We start from the raw sequence: 22,327 nt of genomic DNA, 5'->3' as shown, positions 1-22,327 counted from the left end.
ATTGTTTGAAGTTTTGTTCGTCAAGCTGGTAAACCTCCATCAGATGATTACAGTTTCGGTACAGATACATGTTTGTTATGTTTCATGACACAAGTTTATTCAGACTGTCACGTTCGGCTTTTTAACCAGCGTTTGGCTTGCTCCACCTGACCAGGCTTAATGCTGCACTCTGTACCGGACCATGAGCCTGGCAGGTAACTAATGCCAGAGTTCACTCATCCTTATGGACTTGGCACACAGGACTAGTGCCACTCCCTCTCCACTCATCTGCTATGGAACTTGCGTGGAGAGGTGACAGGCTCTTGTCCTCAAGCTCTTGCATGTAGATGCACTTACCTGGGCACATCTAGATGAAGAATGTTCAGCTTGTGTTCACTTTCCCTGTCTTTACCCCAAGTGAATTTTGCCGTTTGCCATTCATTCGTCTTATGTTGAAATGGGTTGCAGTTTCCTTAGAGGTCTGAGTTTAGGATTTAAACAAACATGGAAAGAGTCCAAGATTATTCCATTTCTGTTCCTTATCTCATTCTTTTAGGCTTTTTGGGATTCTTTTTCCAACTGAGTTTAAAACAAAGTGCTTTGGGCTGGTTGTTGCTATGGTTACAGGCAGTCTTCAGATGTGATGCGTCTACTGCATGAGAAGAAGAAACCTAAAAGTGATTTGATGTGGTGATCAGTAATGTGATGCAGTGGCTCTTCTGTGTTCATAGGACATTTCATCTGTCTCAGTGGGGATTGTAGTCATGGTGCAGTTGCAAGGTTGTAGGTTTGACTCCAGCTTGCTCATGTCACCGGTTGACTACCTGTTCATCTCTACTTGTGACCTCATCTGAATGCATTAAGTGAAAGTAGATTGTTGTCTGGGATGTTTTAGTTTCTTCTGCTGGGAGACAACATTGCATGTGTTATGTGATTCTACCAAATGCTTATGTAGCATTTTCCTTGTGTGTGTGTGTGTGTATGTGTGTTTGTCAGCAGACTCACTGTCTAAGAGTGGACAACTGTCCGGCATGTGGGTGACCCCGGCTGCCTGTTGTCCAGGTGCAGGAACCACAACTAATTATAAGGGTTTTCTAGATGCCAGTAGTTGCTGGCAAAAGGATAAATGCAGTAATTAAGCCTAGGAGTAAATGAATGTTTGAGCTCCACAGAGACAGGCTCTCTTTGTAAAAGTCAGGTGAGCCTGCTCCTACAGAGGAACGTATTTCATACTGGACACCTTCCATCAGATCCGATTATCCTTAGAATTGTTTTACATTGACTTAATTCAGGCTGAAGATAATTATTATTATGCCTATTGTAGAAAGCATATGTCCATTTGCTAGTTGTGGTTGACCTCGTTGCTAAGTGGTTTATTATGTGATCATAGTAAGCTCACTAGCACCTGATCAGGTGTTTCAGATATCCTCCTCAGCTGATCATTCAGTGTTAATCTGGGCATAACTGTGTTTTAACCTATCAGTTAATGTTCAACAAAAATATCCCTGGATTACATGTGTGTCTGGTTGTCCAAACACTAGGAACTCTTGGAAGGAAATGTGTTCCCTTTGACAAACACCATCTTGAGTTAGCTTCAATGTTGACAGCAAAGTGTGAAGCAACTGGTATCTACTTCAGGGCCTTTTGTCAACCTGAGCACTTTTGGAGTTCCTGCTGGGTGTAACAGAGACAACTGGGCTGAGGACAGAGGTGGACACAGTCGGAGAGTGGGATGGCGCTGCAGGACCCAGACAGCCTGGCTGAGCCACGACTCATCTGCTTCTAACATTCCCACCGCTGCTGCTCACATCCCACATTCCTTTCTTAATTCTGCCAACTTCTCTCTCTATGTGTATTTGTAGGTGTGTGCACGTGTGTGGGTGTGCGTTCTTTAATTTCATTTTTCACTGACATGGATAGATAAGAGGCTGCTGTTGATTGGCTCTGATTGGCAAGTTCTTAATTTGTTTGACCTTATTTGTTGAATCTTGTTTCCTTAAAAAGTAGTGAGTTATGCAAGTCTGTGTGTCTAAGTTATGTGTGGGCTGGAGCAGCTGTTTGACCTTTAGGTCAGCCTTCTGTATATTTATAAGACCAGACAGATGCTCCACCTTGTCCTCCCCGAGCTGGTCCATCCGTCTGTCCATCTCTTTGTCCATCTGTCTTCTTGACAGGCTGGATTTGTGGTACTAAATAGTTTTCATAATGATTGGTTGAAACAATTGAAGATCTCTGCAGGTACAGGAACTCCATATCCTTGCTTAGTAGTGAGCTTTTAAAGTTAGAGAGTACAGGGTCACACTGTAGAATGTCTGGGCTTTTTAAAACCAGACTGACTGTTGTCCTGTCTGGCTCCTCATCTGCACTCTGCTCTGAATAAAGCAATGTGTGTGGGACTGTGTGTGTGAATGTGTGTGCACGTGGGTGTGAGTATGTATGTTATAAGAAACACTTGGTATGTGTTGCTCATCTTTCACTCCAGTTTGGAGTGAAAGATGTGCTCAATTGTTTGGGAAACAATTGAGCAGGGCAGAGAGCAAGCTTACCGCTCCTCTAGTTGTTTCAGTGGGAGTGGCGGGTGGATGGGGTCATGCGTGTGTGTGGCTGTGGGCCCCCATTCGCAGCATAAATTGATCACATCTGGTACAGACAAAGGTCTGACCTGAATGGGCAGATGGGGGCTAGGTGGGGGGTCATGACCTATGGAAATTTTCTTAGGTTATAAAAGGCAGGCTGGTGTAGAGAAATGTATTCTCTACACCAGCACACAGATAATCTCATTTGAACACAATGATCATGTGTGGGTGTGGATGGGGGGCAGGGCACCATGTGCATGTCAAACTTTTAAATATGTTTCTCATGTATTTACCTGCATTTAGGCATCAGAGTTAATAAAATTATCACGTTGGATTCATGACAAGATAATAGATTCAAATTAAGAACCGCTGTTTCATATATTGTATTTAATATGAATGTGACACTGGAAGTTTAACTGCTATTCGAGCCTCTTTGAGGCCTTTTTTTAATCAAACTCCTGTAAAGATTTGAATTGAGGAATTCAAATCTTTTCAAGATGCTTGTGAGATGTGCAAATTGATTAATTTGATTATTCGTTGAAGCAGCTAGAAAGTAAATAATTTAAATTAATACAATTATTTTAATAATCAAGTAATCAATTAAAAAATGTATAAAATAAGATATTGGTACATACTGTCACATTGGCAGTATTAATATCGGATATCAACATAGGCCCAATTTCTTATATTTGTGCATCCCTAATTACTTTTCTGTAGTTTAGAAAATTAACTTGTAACAATTATACCTCAATTTTCAAGTTAACCTGGATGCAAATCATTAAAAAAAAATCATAAATTATATAAAATTGAATAATAAAGCACACACAAAGTGTCACAAAGAAACTTCTAATACTTCAGCTTTTGATTTATGTCTTACTCTTCTGTCAGTTTAATAAATGAACTCTATATCTTTGGTACCTTCGTCACACACAGAAACACATCTGTCAGCTATGTACCGGTACTCATATGTTGCAACCGGGATGGTAGGAAATGTATTTTTCTAAGTTTTTCACAGGATGCCTATTGGTCCTGTGAGAAACAATAAAAACCCAGACATTATCATCAATCAATAAAAATTCCTTTGGACCAAACTTGAAAATTGGACGTCATCACGGTAGCCCTTATTCATCAACAACTCATTGGCGGAAGTGAGAATGTGGCACAATGCAAATAATCATCTATTTGGAATATGGTGGCTAAAACGTAAAATACAATTTAAGTTTTGCGGCAGATAATTTGCGTTGAGGAATTTTAATAGTCATAGTATTGTAATCATTTGAGGAATTACTACAGCCATACAAATTGTACCACCCAATTTTTTTTATTTTTTATAAATAAAGTGGTACAGGTAAATCCAATCCTTTTTACGTGTTGAGACATGATTTCATGATATCCTTGTTCATCTGGAAGAGCAGACTGGAGGAAGCTGAGATAGTTCATGGTTTGCAGCTAGATGCTGCAGTTCAGTCTGTTGTTGAAAGCATCATCTGTATCTGTATTTTGACAAACTAGGAACAGTTGTCTGAGCAAGTAGCATTGGTTCACACAATAGACTGTTATGACAAGGCTCAGCGTTCAGATAGACAGGAAGTGGCTGATTCAGAAACCTCAGACCAAAGACTCACACATTCACACACTCCAAATGACCAGTGGTCAGTGGTCAGGCATCATATGATGTGAAGAACACAGTCACAGGATACAAACACTGTTGCATGATTTCAGCTTTCACTTCCTCATTAACTTGAGGCAGAGCATTTCCGAGTCCACTCATCTCTGCTTTAGATAAAGGAACAGCAGTGTTCTGAACACACACACAGCAGCTTTAAGGACTTGATTTTACACTTTGCTCCTCATAGCTGAACTAATAATAATCCCATTAGAGGACTTTGCATTTGGGACTCATTCAGCAGTGAGTATTGGAGGATTTCTGGATCAGCTTCTTCTGACTCATCACTGAGATGTTAGAAAATGTTCTAGAGACAAGATGAGAGTTTTATCAGAGTCTTTTTGCTCTGAAAATGTTAGATTAGCAGTTTGATTCTCCAGTGAACATTGTAGACCAGGATGCAGTTCTGCAAGCCTCTGCTGCTGTTCTGTAATATCTGGCAATTCACCCTAACCTTAAGAGCCAGATGTGGAGACCTCAATCTACACCTTAGTCCTAAATCCAACCCCCAACCCCTAACCCAAAAACGGCATCTCTTCTTATGGGGTCTCCAGGTTTGGGCCCTATAAAGAGCAGGTGGTCCCCACTATGTGTGTGTGTTTTTTTTTTTTTTAGAAAAATGGTCTTTACACTATGTCAAAAACAAACACATACACAGTTACAATGAGTCATACAACCTTAGAGGATGAAGCACCAGCTAAGCAGTTGCTGTGTTAAGTGTGTAAACAGCTGAATGAAATCAATCTAATCTCTGTCCTTTTGCTCATTTCTGCCACATCTCCTATTTGATTTGCTCTCAGTTTCATCTGATTGGGCTGCCTCCACATAATGTGGTATGAAATGTCCTCCAGGGGACATGTGCAGCTTTGTGTTTATTACCAGGAGTCATGTAGCATCTCCATTCCTCCGCTACACCTAATGTGTTTGTGGCCAACCTGAAGCAGGCAGTATGCAGCGACCATTTAGCTGATTATGATGAGTGAGCTAGAGTGAGTGAAGGGGAAGCAAGATGGATGTACGTGGCAGTAGTTGGGAGTGCAGGGAGCCTCTAGGAAATGACTGAAATGAAAAGCCGGGATGCAGTCTGTTTTAATCTGATCTAATCTAATCTATGGACTCTCAGCAGAGGCCAGGAAGCAGAGAGAAATGGTCAAAACAGTGAGTTGACATGGATTAAATCAATATCCATTTCATTCTTTCACCATAACACATGAAGGCATCTCTTCTTATGGGGTGCCAAAGAAACAGGGGGTTTACAGTTCAGATCCTGCTGAAGAGATTAGATCAAGTTTGTGGCCATTACTGTGAACGGAAAGCTCTGTTTAAGTGTTTTTATCCTTTATACATGAATTACCAGCAATATGTCTGCTCTAAGAAGAGAAAAGAAATCAGGACTCCTATATTGGATTTGTTTTATTAGCTGAAGGCTCAAATGTTAATCCATTTGAGCTTACTGCTCAAATGGTATAGGAGCCATTTTAGCAGCATAGGTGGCTGAGCTAGCAGGGACAAACCTCTCTGTCCTCTGACACGATAACTGTCACATGGCCAACCTCCGCCAATCCAAATAAACGGCAGGAGGTTAGAAATAAATATCAGTTGTTCATGTCGTGTCTGTCCACTTTTTTTTATTGGACCAATACCGATATGTCAACATTGATGTACGTGCCAATATTTTGTGCATCTCTACCAACAACAGCACTAGGTGAGTCTGAGCTAGGGGTGGGCATTTATCATATAGTTTTATTTTTTTTACTGAAAAATTCTTGTCTTTTGATTTACCGTTGTCAAAATTAATTTCAGTTATTATTTAAAAAACTAACCAAAATGCTCATTTTATTATCTTCTCCCCAAATTAATTTTTTTTTAAATTTTTTTACAAGAGCATCAATAAAAATAAGTATATTTGCAAATAGGATGAAATAAAGTCTCTGTGTGCAGATTATGTCTCATCTGAAATCACTCTTCTTTAAATGTGCAGTGTCCTAAAGTTACCCATTTTAAATAGGAAGGTTTTTCTAAGAACAGCATTTATCTTTGTGACTGCTGTGCCTGTAGTTTGCTAAAAAGGAAGTGTTTTTTTTTCAAACATAATTTTAGTAGTTATTAGAGTAGTCCTACAAAATATAGTGATGAAATTGAAACTCCTGTAGTCTAAGCTATCCTACAGAAAGGTGGGTTAATATACTAGAACCACTGCATACATCCTGTTGACAGAAACCAACAGTTCTGTAGCAAATGTCAGAAATGGCGCCAGCAGACCATGTCTGACATGATGCTCTAATGCACTCCCTTAAGAGAAGCTGTCAGTTTTTCATCAAAACAGACTTGGTTTAACTGACTAGCCAGTGGGAGGTGAGAGTAGCAGATGAAAACTTACATACTCCAGTGTGTGAGCTCTACTACGCTGTGTTTGATACTGAGAGCATGTCTGGTCCAGGGCCCCGTCTGGAAACACAGACCAAAATGCATTTTATTGTTGTCTCCAAGCCAGCTGATGCATCACTGGATATTCTGAAGAATTTCTGACTTCAGGATTGTGTGGTTTTCTGAGACTCATTGAAATATTCTGACACTGTCTGAACTGTTCAAAGCATTGAACAAAAGTTCTTCCTTCAGGTATTCAGAAATTATTTAAGTTAAGAGAGAATAAATATAATTTGCGAGGTTTGTTTATATTTGAATGTGCAAAAGAGAAGAGCCAGATAAAGTCTAGATGTGTTTCAGTTATTGGTGTGAAACTGTGGAATGAACTGAATGATGAATTTAAGTTATGTTCTTTTTTGGTTAACTTCAAAAGAGCTTTAAAATGTAAAATGATAAAATCTTACGCTATTATTTAGATTTATATATGTATTGTGAAAATATCCTGGTAGGTTATAGGGCAGGGGTGTCAAACTCCAGTCCTGGAACTTTTAGATCTGCCTCTGCTGCACCATCTGAATAGAATAATTAGGTGATTAGCAAGGCTCTGGAGAACTTATATACACAAGGAGGGGGTAATTAAGCCATTTCATTCCTGTGTTTTGTACCTGTGGCACATTGAAAAACTGCAGGACAGTGGCCCTTGAGGACTGGAGTTTGACACCCCTGTTACAGGGTAAAAAAAATAGGTTAGGCAAGAATAAGCTTTGCTTCAGCCTATTCCTTTTTTGGTAAATTGTGGGTTATTTATTGTTATTGTTATTTCTTATTGTTTCTGGTGATGTGGACAGTTTACCAAAATAAAATAAATGAATGAATGAATGAATCAGTGATTGATCAGATGTAAACCAGGCGAGCAGTAAGAGGCATGAATCAGAGCTTTCCTGGCGGCAGGGATTCGTCCTGGAGCCAGTGGGTTGCTGCTTCTCTGTTGTTGTGTCCTTGGGCATCAAGAACACTTTTAGGATTCACCCACCTTGCTGCTGGTGAGTGTCAGAGAAAACTGCTGTCCTCCTCAAACTGTGGTATGAACGTGTGCTGCATTCAGTGTTCCTCAAGAAAATGTCACTGTTGACTGTTCCCAGGCAAATATGAGCAACTGGATGATTAGAAGCCAAGCTGTGCTGTAATGCAAACTAGGAATATAAATTGTTCCAGGGCATTGATCATGGGGAGGGACTTCATATTCTAACAGAAGAGAACATGAACTGTGTTATAGGATGTGGAGGATGAGTCAGTTGTCAGTAGCCTGAATGTAAAGTGTGACAAGATCTGACTTATTAATCTGGGAAATGAAGGAAACTGGTGGTTAGAAGTATTTTCCAGGTCTGGAAGAAAAATGAACAGAGTTTTAAAAATGTTTTACAGTCTGTTCCTTCCCTTCAACTGTATTTAATCACTATTAGATAAATAAATCAGTTATGATTTTTTTTCCATATTCTAGCTGCCCAGGCCTGACTGGAAGGATATGTTTCCACTCCTCAGGTTCCCTTTAGTTTGTGTTACTGAAAACAGAGAACAGCTGTGTAGAATGTGTTTCCATGTTGCGCAGACTTTAGGTATAACCTTGCTTTTGGATCTCTTGACAGCCCTACAGTGTTACTGTGACCGCTGCAGCGCCAACTCCAGCTGCACCACAGATGGCGTCTGCTTTGTGGCCATTAAGAAGTCGGGGAGCCAGCAGATCTCAGAACAGCGTCAGTGCATACATGACAGCGAACTGATCCCTCGAGACAGACCCTTTGTTTGTGCCCCGAACTCCAGAACGGACACCGGCATCTTCCCCATGTGTTGCTCATCTGACTACTGCAATAAGGACCCGGATTTCACAGTCTTTCGTAGGTATCCACACCAACACCTCATACAACAGCTGCTAACGTACTTCTAGACTTTTCAACAAAAGGCAGATGTGACCAAACTCATCTGGGAATAAACATGTATTTGAATAAAGGGCTAAGTTAGAATGACTGAATGTCTGGTTGCCTTGGACTTAGCCCTGTGGTAGTGAAACCAGCTTTGAGGACACAAAGAGCTCAGACTGTGACCTCTTTAAAGATGGAACATTTTTCACCTGAGACTCTTCAAACAGAGCTGGGCCAAGGACACACAATCGCAGAAATAAATTCAAGTGGGTGAGTCCCAGAGAGTCCTTTATAGAAATCCTGACACTGGTTCACTGATTGGTATGTCACCTTTTATCTTGATGAGGCCATCAACCCATCATGGAAACCTGAAGGCCTAGCTTGCGTTTCACCAAAGTGTGATCAGATCCATCATTTATTTATTTTATGGTAATCCATGTAGGCCTGTTGCGCTAAACGATAAATCAATCGCACAATAAATTAAAACTATTGACCTCATTTCAATTATCAGCTATATCGTTTCTTCCTGCCTTTTTCTCTGACACTGAATGAAAAAAGGCTCAACTCCGGTGCTCTCCACTGACCCTCCCTTCCTTATTTCCTTAGTGTAATGCCCAGCGCGCGCTGCACGATCTTATGTCGCGGATTGTCGGCCCATTATCAAAACCTGAGAGACACATTAGCCGACAGAAATCCTAGATATAACTGTTCAATCGAACCGTGTTGTGTCCAACAATGAACACAAAATAATAAGTCCAGTTCACTAATTTTGAAACCAGGAATTAATCAATTCCTGACTACAATCTACCTGCAATGCATGTGGCTAGTGTCAGTCCTGACTGAATGAAAATAATAACTATTTAGGTCACGATAACGAAGAACAGCTGAAAAGTTACTGGGTTTTCTGGTAGAAATTTTGCTCCAACCCCTCCTCCAATTATTGATATTTTCTTTGCACGAAATGTTGAATAAACATTCATGTTTCCTCATATCATCTTTGATGTCTGCTGGACTTCGGGTTGCACCGTATCAGCTGTTCGGGATTCCCTCCGTGTTTCCCCTGAGAAAGCACGAGGAGAATCCGCGCTTTCTGATTGGCTACCGGTCACATTCAACAGGCTGCGTTAAGCTCCCAGTCTGGGCAAATCCTTCATTTAGATCAGAGCGGCAACGACGATCTACCGTAACATACCACACAAGTGACAATCTCAGAACGAATAACGTTCTAAAATTGTCGTTTGGGGTAAAAAAATCCTGTAGTTTGAACTATTGCATCAGGCAGTCGGATTCTTCTCTATTTAAAACTAATTATTACTCAATATACTATACAGACTTCATAATCTGCACTCTTTTGGTTGAATGCAGCATTTATTTCCAGTTTGGCTTCATGTTGTTTAGTTTTTATTCAAGTCCATTTATTGTTAATGGAGACTGAGAATCTATTTTATTTTTGGTTTTGGTTGTTTTTACTTATTTTGTGTATCAGTCCCAGTGTTAAGTGTCTTTTGAAAGTAAAGTGTATCTATCTTTGGCAGGAAATCGCATGTATTATTTTGTAATTTACGTAATTAATCAGTGTAAAAAGGTCTTCAAACAACATTATCATTTATCGCAATAATTTTTTGAGACAATTAATCGCCTAGCAAAATCTGTTATTGTGACAGGCCTAAATCCATGTCTGAAGTTCTCTGTTTGTCTGAGATCTGCTTAATAATAATACCCCACCTGTAAATGTGCCAGACCATGATACCTTTAGAACAGAGGTGTGTGTGTTTGTGTGGGGGAATAGAAAGTGTCATTTAATAGAACAACCATGTTCACTTACCATTGAGTGTGTCGGTCTCAAGATAGCTCTCACCACAGATGTCAACAACACTTACTGAGCTTAAAGAATGAGACACAAAGAAGGAAATCTCTTGTTACCAAGAGATTTCAATTTTACCTGGATCACCAAATGCAAAGCTCTTCAGTAATAGTTCATATGTTTTGGAAAACATCACTCAACTGAAACGGTGATGTGGAAAACCTGAAATCAAATTTGGTTACATTTGGTGTTGGTGCTACCTTTATTGATTTCCAGAAAGTTTCGACATCACATCACAGGAAGTCCTGCGGTGAATCCTCCCTTCTGGGAGCTGTGCATAAAAACAGCTTAAATGCTGTGAGTTTTTACCTGTCTGTTGCTCTTCAGTATTTCTTGTTCTGCCATGACTGGGCCTAACACATGATATATTCCTCTGCTTTCTTCCTTGTGTGTTGTAGCAGAAGAAGAAAAGCCCCACTCTTTGGGCCCCGTGGCCCTCGCTGCGGTGATTGCATGCCCAGTGTGTGTGATGTGTCTGCTGCTCATTCTGGCATTCTACATCTGCCACAACCAAAGAGGTCTGGGTGCTGGCGGAGCGGGGGCCCTCCACCACCGTGTGCCCAATGAGGAGGACCCCTCCATGGATCACCCCTTCATCACTGTTGGAACAACACTCAAAGACCTCATCTATGACATGACCACATCCGGCTCTGGATCAGGTACTCCTCACTTACCTACACTCACGTTTTAGTTTTTAACTATTCACTAAAATACTCATAGACCTTGCACTAAACACAAATGACTATGGGAAATCCTTGTATCAGTGTGTTTATTAGTTTGACCTCTTATTGGTCAAACTAATAAGATTGCCCTTCCTTGAGAAAGAAGTGCAATTTTCAAAAATGGGTGTGGCCAAAATAGTTCTCCCCCTCTGGCTGTTTTGAATGCAGATATAAAACTAGGTACATATTTTTATATTGCCATGTTGGAATGTTAATCGCAATTTTTTTCAATTTGAGGAGCAGAAAGCTTTTTGCTTTTCATTTATTATGTTGCTTGCATGATTTACTGGTATTTTGACATTTTTCATGCAGTCGTTCAGGCTATATGTCCTCCATACTGTAGTGTTGTGGTAATTGAGACCGGTCTTAAGACCACTTTTTGATGGTGTCCACTCGAACTCGGCCACATTTGGTCTCAGTTTTGTCTTGGTCTAAACCACAACTGTATCACCTAAATGTCAGCATATTGTCTGGTTTTACTTGTTTCCAGTGGATGCAAAACATAGGGATTCATATCCAAGCAATAATGCGACTTACTAATTACCTGTTTTCGTTACCACCGTCACCCATCATCTCCCCCTTTAACTCGCACTCGGGGCTCCAAGACATGCTCAAAGTTTGTCATGGAGTGGGAGAAGATGTCTGTGTAATCATTGGTAATACATTTCCCTATATAAATCATAAGAAAGTACGACATTTGAATTCAGCAACGTTTCACCTTCAGATACGGTTAGGACTAAGTCCAACTTTTAGTATCTCTTTGAAAAGGTGCTCAAAGAAACACGTAAGCAATTTGAAATGATGTTAGCAAAGCTAGTTGTACAGGGACAGATATGTTGCATTTGTGATTGAAAAAATGCTGTCACTTACTCTGCTTATTGTGCAGAGGTGTTGACTGATGTGCCGCACAATGTGACTTTCACAAACAATCCGATTCACTGTACGATAAAACTGGAGTCCCACTGAGAGACATTCTTTGTTTTTGTAATGCTCTGCGTGTGCAACAGTATATATTATTATTTCATTTTATTAAAAAATATTCACCCATTCATCCATTTTCTTACACCTTTGTCCCTAGTGGGGTCGGAAGGTAGGCCTGTCGCGATAAACGATAAATCAATTAATCACACGATAAATTAAAACTATCGACCTCATTTCAATTATCGGCTATATCGTTTCTTCCGGCCTTTTTCTCTTACTATTGATGACACTGAATGAAAAAAGGCTCCACTCCGGTGCTCTCCACTGACCCTCCCTTCCTTACTTCCTTAGTGTAATGTCCAGCACGCGCTGCATGATCTTATGTCGCGGATTGTCGGCCCATTATCAAAACCTGAGAGACACATTAGCCGACAGAAATCCTCGGTATAACGGTTCGATCGAAACCGTGTTGTGTCCAACAATGAACACAAAATAATAAGTCCAGTTCACTAATCTTGAAAATGAGATCTGGATCTCACTGGGGTTTTACCTGGTTAAATGAAGGAAATAATAACAATAAAAAATAAGGTTTTACTTTCAGGGTTTATGTTCATGTGGAAGAAGAATGTCATATTTAATTTCAAGAGGTGAAGCTATGAAGAATTTGGAAATTTTCATTAATTTATAGATTTCTGCACATTTAGCATTGCTGTTGTGGATCCACAACGTGCACACAGCAACATCAATGTAAGAAGACAAACACTTGGATGTTTTTCCTTTCTTTTCTGTATCTGGCAGCTCAGAAAGAAGATGAGCCTCTCCTGTGTTTTGTGGATTTTCCTTGCAGGCCTGCCTCTGCTGGTCCAAAGGACTATCGCCAGAACCATCATCCTGCAGGAGAGCATCGGGAAGGGACGTTTTGGCGAGGTGTGGAGGGGTAAGTGGCGTGGTGAGGAGGTGGCTGTGAAGATCTTCTCCTCCAGAGAAGAGCGCTCCTGGTTCCGTGAGGCTGAGATCTACCAGACCGTCATGTTGCGCCACGAGAACATCCTGGGCTTTATTGCTGCTGATAACAAAGGTGAGCAAAGGCCTCAGCAGCCTCTGTGAGAAAACTATACCAGCAACTCAGTCAAAGGAATGTTTAGCAAGAGATTGAGTGAAGATGAAAATGATTAAAATTTAAGAACTTACACAATAAAGAATGGAGACCCATCTTCTCTATACATTAGTGTGGGATTATCAGCTCATCTTGATTTGTCCAATCCGAACAACACCTCTCACAGCGAAAGAGAGGTGCTAATCTAGTCCATCCTGTGTATGATGGCTGTGTGTGTGGGCAGATAATGGAACCTGGACTCAGCTGTGGCTGGTGTCAGACTACCACGAACACGGCTCCCTTTTTGACTACCTGAACCGCTACACGGTCACTGTGGAGGGCATGATCAAGCTGTCGCTGTCCACCGCAAGTGGCTTAGCTCACCTTCACATGGAGATCGTAGGGACACAAGGTGAGCCGCTACACACAGCTTCACAATCGAGTTCAAATGAATACGAACATATTTTCTTTTTAATAGATTTAATCTCTAAAACTGCTGTGGAAATTCTCACTGATTTAAATCCTTCAGTTTCAGAAATGGAGGATTTAATCAAATCTTTGATAAGTCAAATCAAAGATTTGACTAATCTTTGACTAGTCAAAGATTAATATAGTCTTTGACTAATCCAGTATCGTATTTAAAACCTAGATTGATTCTTGTGACCACAATTTGTTGGCAACTGTTTGTTTGTGTGCAGGAAAGCCAGCTATTGCTCACAGAGACCTAAAGTCCAAGAACATCCTGGTGAAGAAGAACGGGACCTGCTGCATCGCTGACCTGGGTCTGGCTGTTCGACATGATTCTGCCACCGACACCATCGATATCGCTCCAAACCATAGAGTGGGAACCAAAAGGTAAGTGTTTTCATTCCTTTCTAAATAGTGCCAGATCACATCGTGAGCCTTTTCTGTCTCTCAGTGGTCTATCCTCTACTTTGCTCTCTGTCTAGCTAGCTTTATAGCAGACCCATTGGACTGTATGAGGGAGCCAATCGCCTTGGCTGTATATTGATGTTACTGCGCAATAGCCAGCCTCGACATAACCCTCACAACTCCCATGGGCTGACTACTGAACAGCTCTCCATCTAACAGGTCCAGAAAGTCCCTAAACCGTCGAGTCTTACCCTGGTCTAAGAGAGATAATCTATTTAAGCTGGTGTCAAGAGAGGATTATAGGTAGTGTTAACTAGCGTTAACTACCTATAATCCAAAAGTTATGTCCTTTCTTCAGGTAAGAAGCAATCAGTTGAGTAGTCCTCACAACTGGATAACGCCAATAACCACACCTGCTAGCAGTAGCTCTCTCTCTATCAACAATGAGCACTTGTTACTGGCGAGATTTTTTTTTTAGTGGCTCAACAAAAGCCCCCAGGTCATTATTCTACAAATGCTATAGGAAAGCCACTGCATTTCTAGAATCACGTACATGGGTTTTACACTAATTAGAGGCACCAAAATCAATAGATGACTCAATTAATTTCACTTTCTGCAAATCTCATTAGAATTTTAATGCATCTTTTTTAAGCAAGCTTTTAGCAGGGATAAATGACAAACAGATTATTTGTCAATGATTACATATTAAGAATAAAAATCAAATTGAGTAAAATCAACTTAAATCTTTCCCTAACCTAAAATTGTGCCACCAATTTGCTGAGCAAGGCTTTGGGGTGCAGTTCAACTCGTGCCATATGACGGATGATCTCACCAAAAGAAGGCTTTAGTGTCCTTGGCCAGACTCTTGGCAAGGCAACTCCTCTTTTGAGTAGAAACTAAGCAAAGCTGATTGGTGTCTTTCAAACACTTAGATCTTCATCACCTCTGTGATCCTTGTCAAGCCTGTTGCAGCAACCTTGGGATCTTTGGGTTGAGTGCAGAGCAGCAGTCGAATCAGGAACCAGGGACTGAGGGTCAATGGGTCTTGTCTCCCTTAGTAGTATGAAGTCTTCACTTCCCTTTGGCTCTAGGACGTGGTCGTCTGCTGGTCTTCTGTCTGCATCTTCTTGTTAGCTCGACTTCACACCAGAGACGAAGATCCCTGCCTCCCCTCTTTCAATACTATTATAAACTTGTAATTCATAATTTTTCATCATATTATTCATGCCTTAATCTGCTTTTTATTACAAGACTATTTATGTAATAATCAACCAATCAAAATCAGAAATCATTAAATCAAACCCAAAAATACACATTTAATAATCATCATTAAATCAAGGTTACTTCAATCTCTCAGGCCCTTGTGATCTGTTTTCTGTATGAACCAGGAAAGATCTCACCTCTTCATGCCAGTTTTCACAACAACATGAAGACTGAGTTGGTAATGAAATACATATATGATGGTGAGCGAGAGAGAGGGGCATAGAGATGAAAGATGAACTAAGGAGACAGAAAGACAAAAACATAGACAATAGAAATGAAAATAGAAATATAAATTGGTCTTCTAGCAGTTTCCCATGTATATCCTCCTCCTTCCCCCAGCTCCATCTGCTCACCTGTGATTAGCTTGTGTGGCTTCTTCAGATTGCAGTATTCCTCTCTGTTTCCTCCATTAATTTTCCTATGCCTCCCTTGTGTGCTCCAGAAGTTTCTTCATTAAATATTCATTCCATTGCCATCCTGAGTCCCACACTACATTTTTGTCCAGTCGACACTGCACACTGACACCTGAAAGATGAACAAAACAATAAAGAATAAAAAACTTTTTCAAATTTTGTTTTTCCTTAGGAATGTTTTGTTGAACATGTAGGCCTGTTGCAATAAATCAATTAATCAATTAATGGCGTGATAAATTAAAACAAGCTCTATAATTTCCATTTGCATGATTTTTTATTTTCTACTTTTCTCTCTTTTTCTACCAAAAACTGGATGATAAAAGCCTAAAGTCTGGTGCTTTGCTCTCAACTACCCTTTTTTGGCTTCTGCTATTGCTGAAGCCAGTGTAGTAATGAGCCAATGTAGTAATAATATGTCCAGCAGGTGAGACAGAAATGTGGCAGCTTTGTCGCATTTCTTCTCATCCGTCATCCTGTCAGGGTCTTGATTCTGGGGGGCCATGGCTGCCTACAGTTTGTGTTGGGGGCTGGATGTTGATCGGATAGAAATAATAATAGACAGAATGCTTGCTAACATTTGTTTCCTTCCTTACCTTACTGCAGGCCTGCAAAGTTGACAGTAGGTTTTGGCAACTTTGCAGGGCGAGGACAACCAGATGGTTGTCCTCGCCCAGCTTCTCTGATGTTTATAGGCTGCAGGTGAATTACAAGCTCTCGAAATGATTCAGCAGGCGTCAGGCCAGTGGAGTGATATGCTTCTCTGTTAGGACCCAGTAACATCTAACTACAGACGGTGTCCATAGTTGTTCCTAACCTAAAAAAAAACATACATTGTCATCTCTGTATTAATTATTATTTAAGATTATGTCTCTCACAATTCTAATTTTAAAAAAATCATACATTGTGATCCCCGTATTGTTTTTTTTTTTTTTAAGATTATGTCTCTCACAATGGACATGCAGCTAAGATGAAAATTTTAGACCCCTCCATGATATATCGGTAAGGGAACTTGCAAAATCACAGGGTATATTTAGTAAAAAAATTCTGTGTGACTTTCATGTTTGTCTCATTCAGTCAACAATCTTCAACTGTTTCATACAACAAGTTCTAAATCATGAAAACAATTCCAGACCTGGACTGTTGTGAAGTTAAATTTTATACTTCAGCCAAAGTACTGCTACAACCTAATTAGCATAATGTGGAACTACATTATGCTGATTAGGTTAGCATAATTACCTAACCTTATTAGCTAATTAGTGACATTAGATGACGTCGACTAATAAAGTCGGTTATCAGACAATGTCACACTGTCTCAGCACCCAGTCTGCACAAAGAAAGCAGTCATATAGTTTTTTTTTTTTTTTTTTTTGCTCTAGTGAAATTTAGTTGAGCGTGATCAGACTGGAAAATAGGTTATAGAAAGGAGGAAGACATGTTACAAATGTCACCACGATGGGAGTTGAATCCGTGACGGCCACATTGAGACTTAGGCCTCCGTACGTGGTTGTGCTTTACGTCTGCACCACCACAGCACTCCCATCGTATGTTATTCTGTTTCACTTATTTACAGTTAGGCTAATAAAATCATTTACAACTGGCAGACTGCACAGATCACCTGACTTTGCCCGACTCGCACGCAGCTCTGCAGCGTCTGCTGTTGTCAAAAGTATTATTTTTAGTATAGCATCTCTGCTATACTACCTCTGGCACTACCTCCAATTCACACACACTGACACCTACAGACAATTTAGCAAGACCAATTCCCCTAACAATCAGGCGAGGATGTGAAAAAAGGACTTTCTTGTTGCAAAGCAACAGTACCTACCAATTGCCTTGCTATACAGCCTACATTTAGTGCTTTACATCATAAACACAAAAACACAAAGTCATGCAACATAGAATAAACAATACATTGTTACATATTACATTTCAAATACAATTCTAAACAGAATGTGTTTTAGTTGAGATTTAAAGGAAGTCAGGGTTTCCTCTGTTTTATAGTTTTCTGGAAGTTTGTTCCAAAGTTTTGGTGCATAGATGCTGAAAGCTGCTTCTCCTCTCTTGGTTCTGGTTCTGGGGATGCAAAGCAGTACCAGAACCAGAAGACCTGAGAGGTCTGGAAGGTTGATACAACAACAGCAGATCTTTGATGTATTGTGGTGCTAAACCGTTCAGTGATTTATAAACTAACAACAGTATTTAAAATCTATTCTTTGAGCTACAGGGAGCCAGTGGAGGGACTTAAAAACTGCTGTTATGTTCTCTACCTTCCTGGTTTTAGTGAGAACAGGAGCAGCAGCTTCTGGATCAGCTGCAGCTGGAGGATTGATTTGTTGGACAGGCCTGTGAAGACGCTGTTACAATAATCAATGTGACTAAAGATAAACACAGGGATGAGTTTCTCTAGATCTGACTGAGACATTAGTCCTCTAATCCTGGAGATGTTCTTCAGTGATAGAAGGCCGACTTTGTAACTGTCTTTATGTGGCTCATAAGGTTCAAATCCGAGTCCATCACTACTCCCAGGTTTCGGGCCTGATTGCTAGTTTTTAGTTGTAATAACTGAAGCTGTGCATTGACTTTAGATCTATAGCTCTAGATCGTTCCTCTTTAGGTTCCAAAAATAATGATTTCAGTTTGGTTTCTGTTCAGCTGGAGAAAGTTTTGGCACATCCACACATTTATCTGTTCTAAACATTTATTCAGTGATTGGATGGGTTCAGAATCACCTGGTGACATCATATTAATAACTATAATGACATTTAGTCGCACAACTTTACGGATTTGTTCATTCGTAGCTGTTTTCACGTTTATTGCTGTTCATATCAGTCTTGATGGTTGCGGTTTTGTTGTGTGTTTTGTGGTGAATGTAGTGTTGGTGCAAGCGAAACGCCAGCGGGCCGGTTTTAATAGTAATTGAATATCATCCTGGGGGCCACAGACAATTAATTCGAGGGCCGTATCTGGCCCGCGGGCCTTGACTTTGACATATGTGGTCTAGATCATGTTCATCTAGTCTACAATGAAGGAGAAACAAATATGACTTAGAGTTATCTATTTTCTCATAATCTGTCAGCTTTAATTGCAACAACATAATGATGTATATTACTCTTGAATAACATATACTGTCTCTAAAGTATTGCTGAACAGCAGAGGGTATTGCTCTCAGATAAAGTTAGCTAAAATTCTTATTTATGCTTGATATCAGAGCAGGTGAGGGTCTTCCTGTTTTCACCTCCCAACAGGACATTCATCTTTTCATGCTGGGCTGCTCTCAGGCTGCCTTCCCACCCTCTGAAAAATGACTGCAGCACTAGATGGAAATATATATATATATATATATATATATATATATATATATATATATATATATATATATATATAAAAAATAATAATTCCCTTCTCACCCACCGCGGGTGGTTCTTCTCCTCTGAACTCGGGTCCTCTACCAGAGGCCTGGGAGCTTGAGGGTCCTGCGCAGTATCTTGGCTGTGCCACGGACTGCACATTTCTGGACTGAGAGGAGGATAAGAACCACCTGCGGTGGGTGAGAAGGGAATTTTTATATATATATATATATATATATATATATATATATATATATATATATATATATATATATATATATATATATATATATGGTAATGGCGAACCAACCAGACATTGTCGTAGTGGATAAACATCAGAGGAAAGCCGTTGTGGTAGATGTAGCAATACCAAGTGATTGCAACATCAGGAAAAAGGAGCACGAGAAACTGGAGAAATACCAGGGCCTCAGGGAAGAACTGGAGAGGGCCTGGAAGGTGAAGACCACAGTGGTGCCTGTGGTCATCGGGGCCCTCGGGGCAGTAACCCCCAAACTGGAGCAGTGGCTACAACAGATCCCAGGAACAACATCAGACATCTCAGTCCAGAAATGTGCAGCAGTCCTTGGCACAGCCAAGATACTGCGCAGAACCCTCAAGCTCCCAGGCCTCTGGTAGAGGACCCGAGCTCAGAGGATAAGAACCACCCGCGGTGGGTGAGAAGGAAATTTTTTTTTTTTTTTTTTATATGTATATGTATTAAACTTTCATCTTGACATCATTTTGTTCTTCAGCCTGAGTGAACAGATTACTGCCAGCCTGCAGTCTGTCTTTATTTTCAGTCAACAAACATTTCCGTCATAGTGAACTAGTTTCAGTCATGTTGATGTTTCAGTAGCGTGTATCCAGCCAGATGTGGAGGAAGCTGTTAGTTAACAGCAGCACTCTAATACTGTTTTAATGATTTAATGTCAGAAGGAGCTGAATCACAGGCCCCAGCTGCTGAGTTGCAGTTTTCATATTAATGACTGTAGAACGTTCTCGAGCTTCGTTCCTGCTGGCTTTGCTCGATGATGTGCAAACATGGCCCTGTAAGAACTAGAGCAGTTCTGATGACTCGTGTGCTCTGTGCTGGAGTATTTACTTCACACCAACTCCTTTCCAAAAGCAGGCATTTGTTGTCTTGAAGTGGTTTCCTTTCTTAGGCTAAGAAGGAAAGATGTTTACTCCAAGTATGTTTGTCACCAAAAGTTACTGTACATTAAAGCACCCAGGAGCTTCAGCGGGTGTTTTATGGACATGGTTTCTGCTGCAGAGATAACATTTATTCAGTTCTAGTCCAATCTGGAATAGAACAGCAGCACTCAAATACATTCCCTGCTCGAATTTTTAAAGTGAGAAGCATCCAGTCAGAATGAACACAGGCTGAAATATGTCAGATATTTAGCTTTATGGGTTTGCAGCGTTATGAATGAAGTTCTGACATCAGTCACTGTCTGGTGTTTCTGTATGAAATACATCCTGATTCCATGCTGAGGAATGTGTTGGGTAACAGTCCATGTTGCTCCCTGTCAGGTACATGGCTCCAGAAGTGCTGGATGACTCCATCAACATGAAGCACTTTGAATCGTTCAAACGGGCCGATATCTACGCCATGGGCCTGGTGTTCTGGGAGATTGCCAGCCGCTGCTCTGTGGGAGGTGGGAACTGCACCAAAAATTTTAATTACAGCGGACCTTAACGCTTAGAGTGTAGAAAGATTTGGATACAGGAATGAATATTGCTAATTATATTGACTCCATGCTTTTTTTGTCAGGCATTCATGAGGACTACCAGCTGCCCTACTATGACCTGGTCCAGTCAGATCCATCAGTAGAGGAAATGAAAAAGGTGGTCTGTGAGCAGAAACTTCGACCAAATATTCCCAACCGCTGGCAAAGTTGTGAGGTAGGCTGGAAGGGGCTGAGTCAGAATCACTGTTGTCAATCAGAACCAGCACCAGTGATGGGCTGGACTTCTGCTGGAACACAGCCTCACACCACCACACTACCATGATTAATTGTCACATGACTTTCAGATTTCTGTTGTGTTCATTTGAAATGTGTTGTGACCAGTGATGTCAATTGGATCACTTTTTTCAGTGATGAGTAATCTAACGCATTACTTTTTTTAAATTCTGAGCTGCAACAGAATTTAGTCATTCCATTTGCAGAGTGGTTACATTTCTCTCCTTTCTTCTTTGCTCCCTTATATCCAACAGCTATATTCAATTAATGGCTGAAAATATGTAATTGTGATGAGAAGAGCTCCACAGGTCCGTCTATCGCTGCGTTATCCAGCAGTAGAAGTGTGAAGCCGTTGTGTGGGTGTTGTAATGCCTTTTGGCTCTAATGTGGCTGATGGATAGAGACTGTGTTAATGAGGACTGGAGGATGTAGTACTATGGTCTCAGTAGACAGTCTGACACACGCACACGCCCACACACACTCTGACTCAGAGAAAGCAACTGCTGTTTATATCCCCAGCTCTGGTCTGATTGCTGGACCAGTTTTCAACAGCTCGTTGGGATGTCTAGTCTTACAGAGCTGATTTTTAACAAATGATCTGTTTGTTAGAGAACAGATTAACCTTTTATTAAACTCTTTTTAAATTAATCCTTAAAATTCTAACAGCAGCTTGTTGTTTCTGCTAAACAGAACAGGTCAGTGAAAGGTCATTGATGTATTTGTTGCACCAAAACATGTTAGCAAAATAAGCAGTTTGTTATTGATGATATTGATTGGTAGTCTTCCAAACCGTACCTTACAATGCAAATATGACAAACTTCAAAGCCTCCAACCACAGCTGTCTTCTAAACCAAAGTAACAACTAAACAGCAAAATGGAAAACACTGGTTCATTATAATCATTTTTGTGTTTTTTTAGCATTTCTCAACTTGAAAGGTGAGAACTGTAAGATTGTAGTGTCTGATTAACTCTTGTGTTGTCTTGCAGGTCGAAAGTGACCCACTAGCATTGTTAAGCTGTAGAAAAAATACCCTAAACAATCTTTTTCCTTCTTGAAATTGTATTACTTTTCCTAAATTGACCCCATCATGAGAAAAATATATTTCCATGGTGGCTGTACACCACTAGGGTGCAAGGATTATCTTATGGGTCATTTCTGACCTGTAAATTGTAAAAACATTTCAACATCAGTAAAAAAGTTCAAACCCCACACACTATATACTACATACACACATACACCACCCCACACACACCTCTGCACACCACCCCGCTCACACAGTATACACACATATCAAATTAACTGGATTGATGTACGAATTGAACTAGGACTTGATATGCACTCTCAGTCTGCAACTAA

At 40.4% G+C, this 22,327-nt stretch overlaps 1 protein-coding gene across 2 annotated transcripts in view; it reads left to right on the top strand.

The window, feature by feature from the left end:
• tgfbr1b (transforming growth factor, beta receptor 1 b) overlaps positions 1–22,327 on the top strand; it is a 32,618-nt gene that overhangs the window by 3,320 nt on the left and 6,971 nt on the right. Inside the window, exons 2-8 of one of the 2 annotated variants that reach the window (XM_055022737.1) lie at positions 8,235–8,483; positions 10,773–11,030; positions 12,862–13,092; positions 13,355–13,522; positions 13,809–13,965; positions 20,540–20,664; positions 20,781–20,911. In XM_055022737.1, coding sequence (XP_054878712.1) covers positions 8,235–8,483; positions 10,773–11,030; positions 12,862–13,092; positions 13,355–13,522; positions 13,809–13,965; positions 20,540–20,664; positions 20,781–20,911 — 1,319 coding nt within the window. Of the gene's footprint in view, positions 1–8,234; positions 8,484–10,769; positions 11,031–12,861; positions 13,093–13,354; positions 13,523–13,808; positions 13,966–20,539; positions 20,665–20,780; positions 20,912–22,327 lie in introns of both variants that reach the window. The other variant, XM_055022736.1, reaches the window with a different exon arrangement.

The sequence above is a fragment of the Poeciliopsis prolifica genome, unplaced genomic scaffold (genome assembly GCF_027474105.1).
Source record: "Poeciliopsis prolifica strain line A6 unplaced genomic scaffold, Auburn_PproV2 SCAFFOLD090, whole genome shotgun sequence".
Lineage (NCBI taxonomy): Eukaryota > Metazoa > Chordata > Actinopteri > Cyprinodontiformes > Poeciliidae > Poeciliopsis > Poeciliopsis prolifica.
The sequence above is the reverse complement of the archived record's forward strand: the minus strand, read 5'-3'. Positions and strand labels throughout refer to the sequence as shown.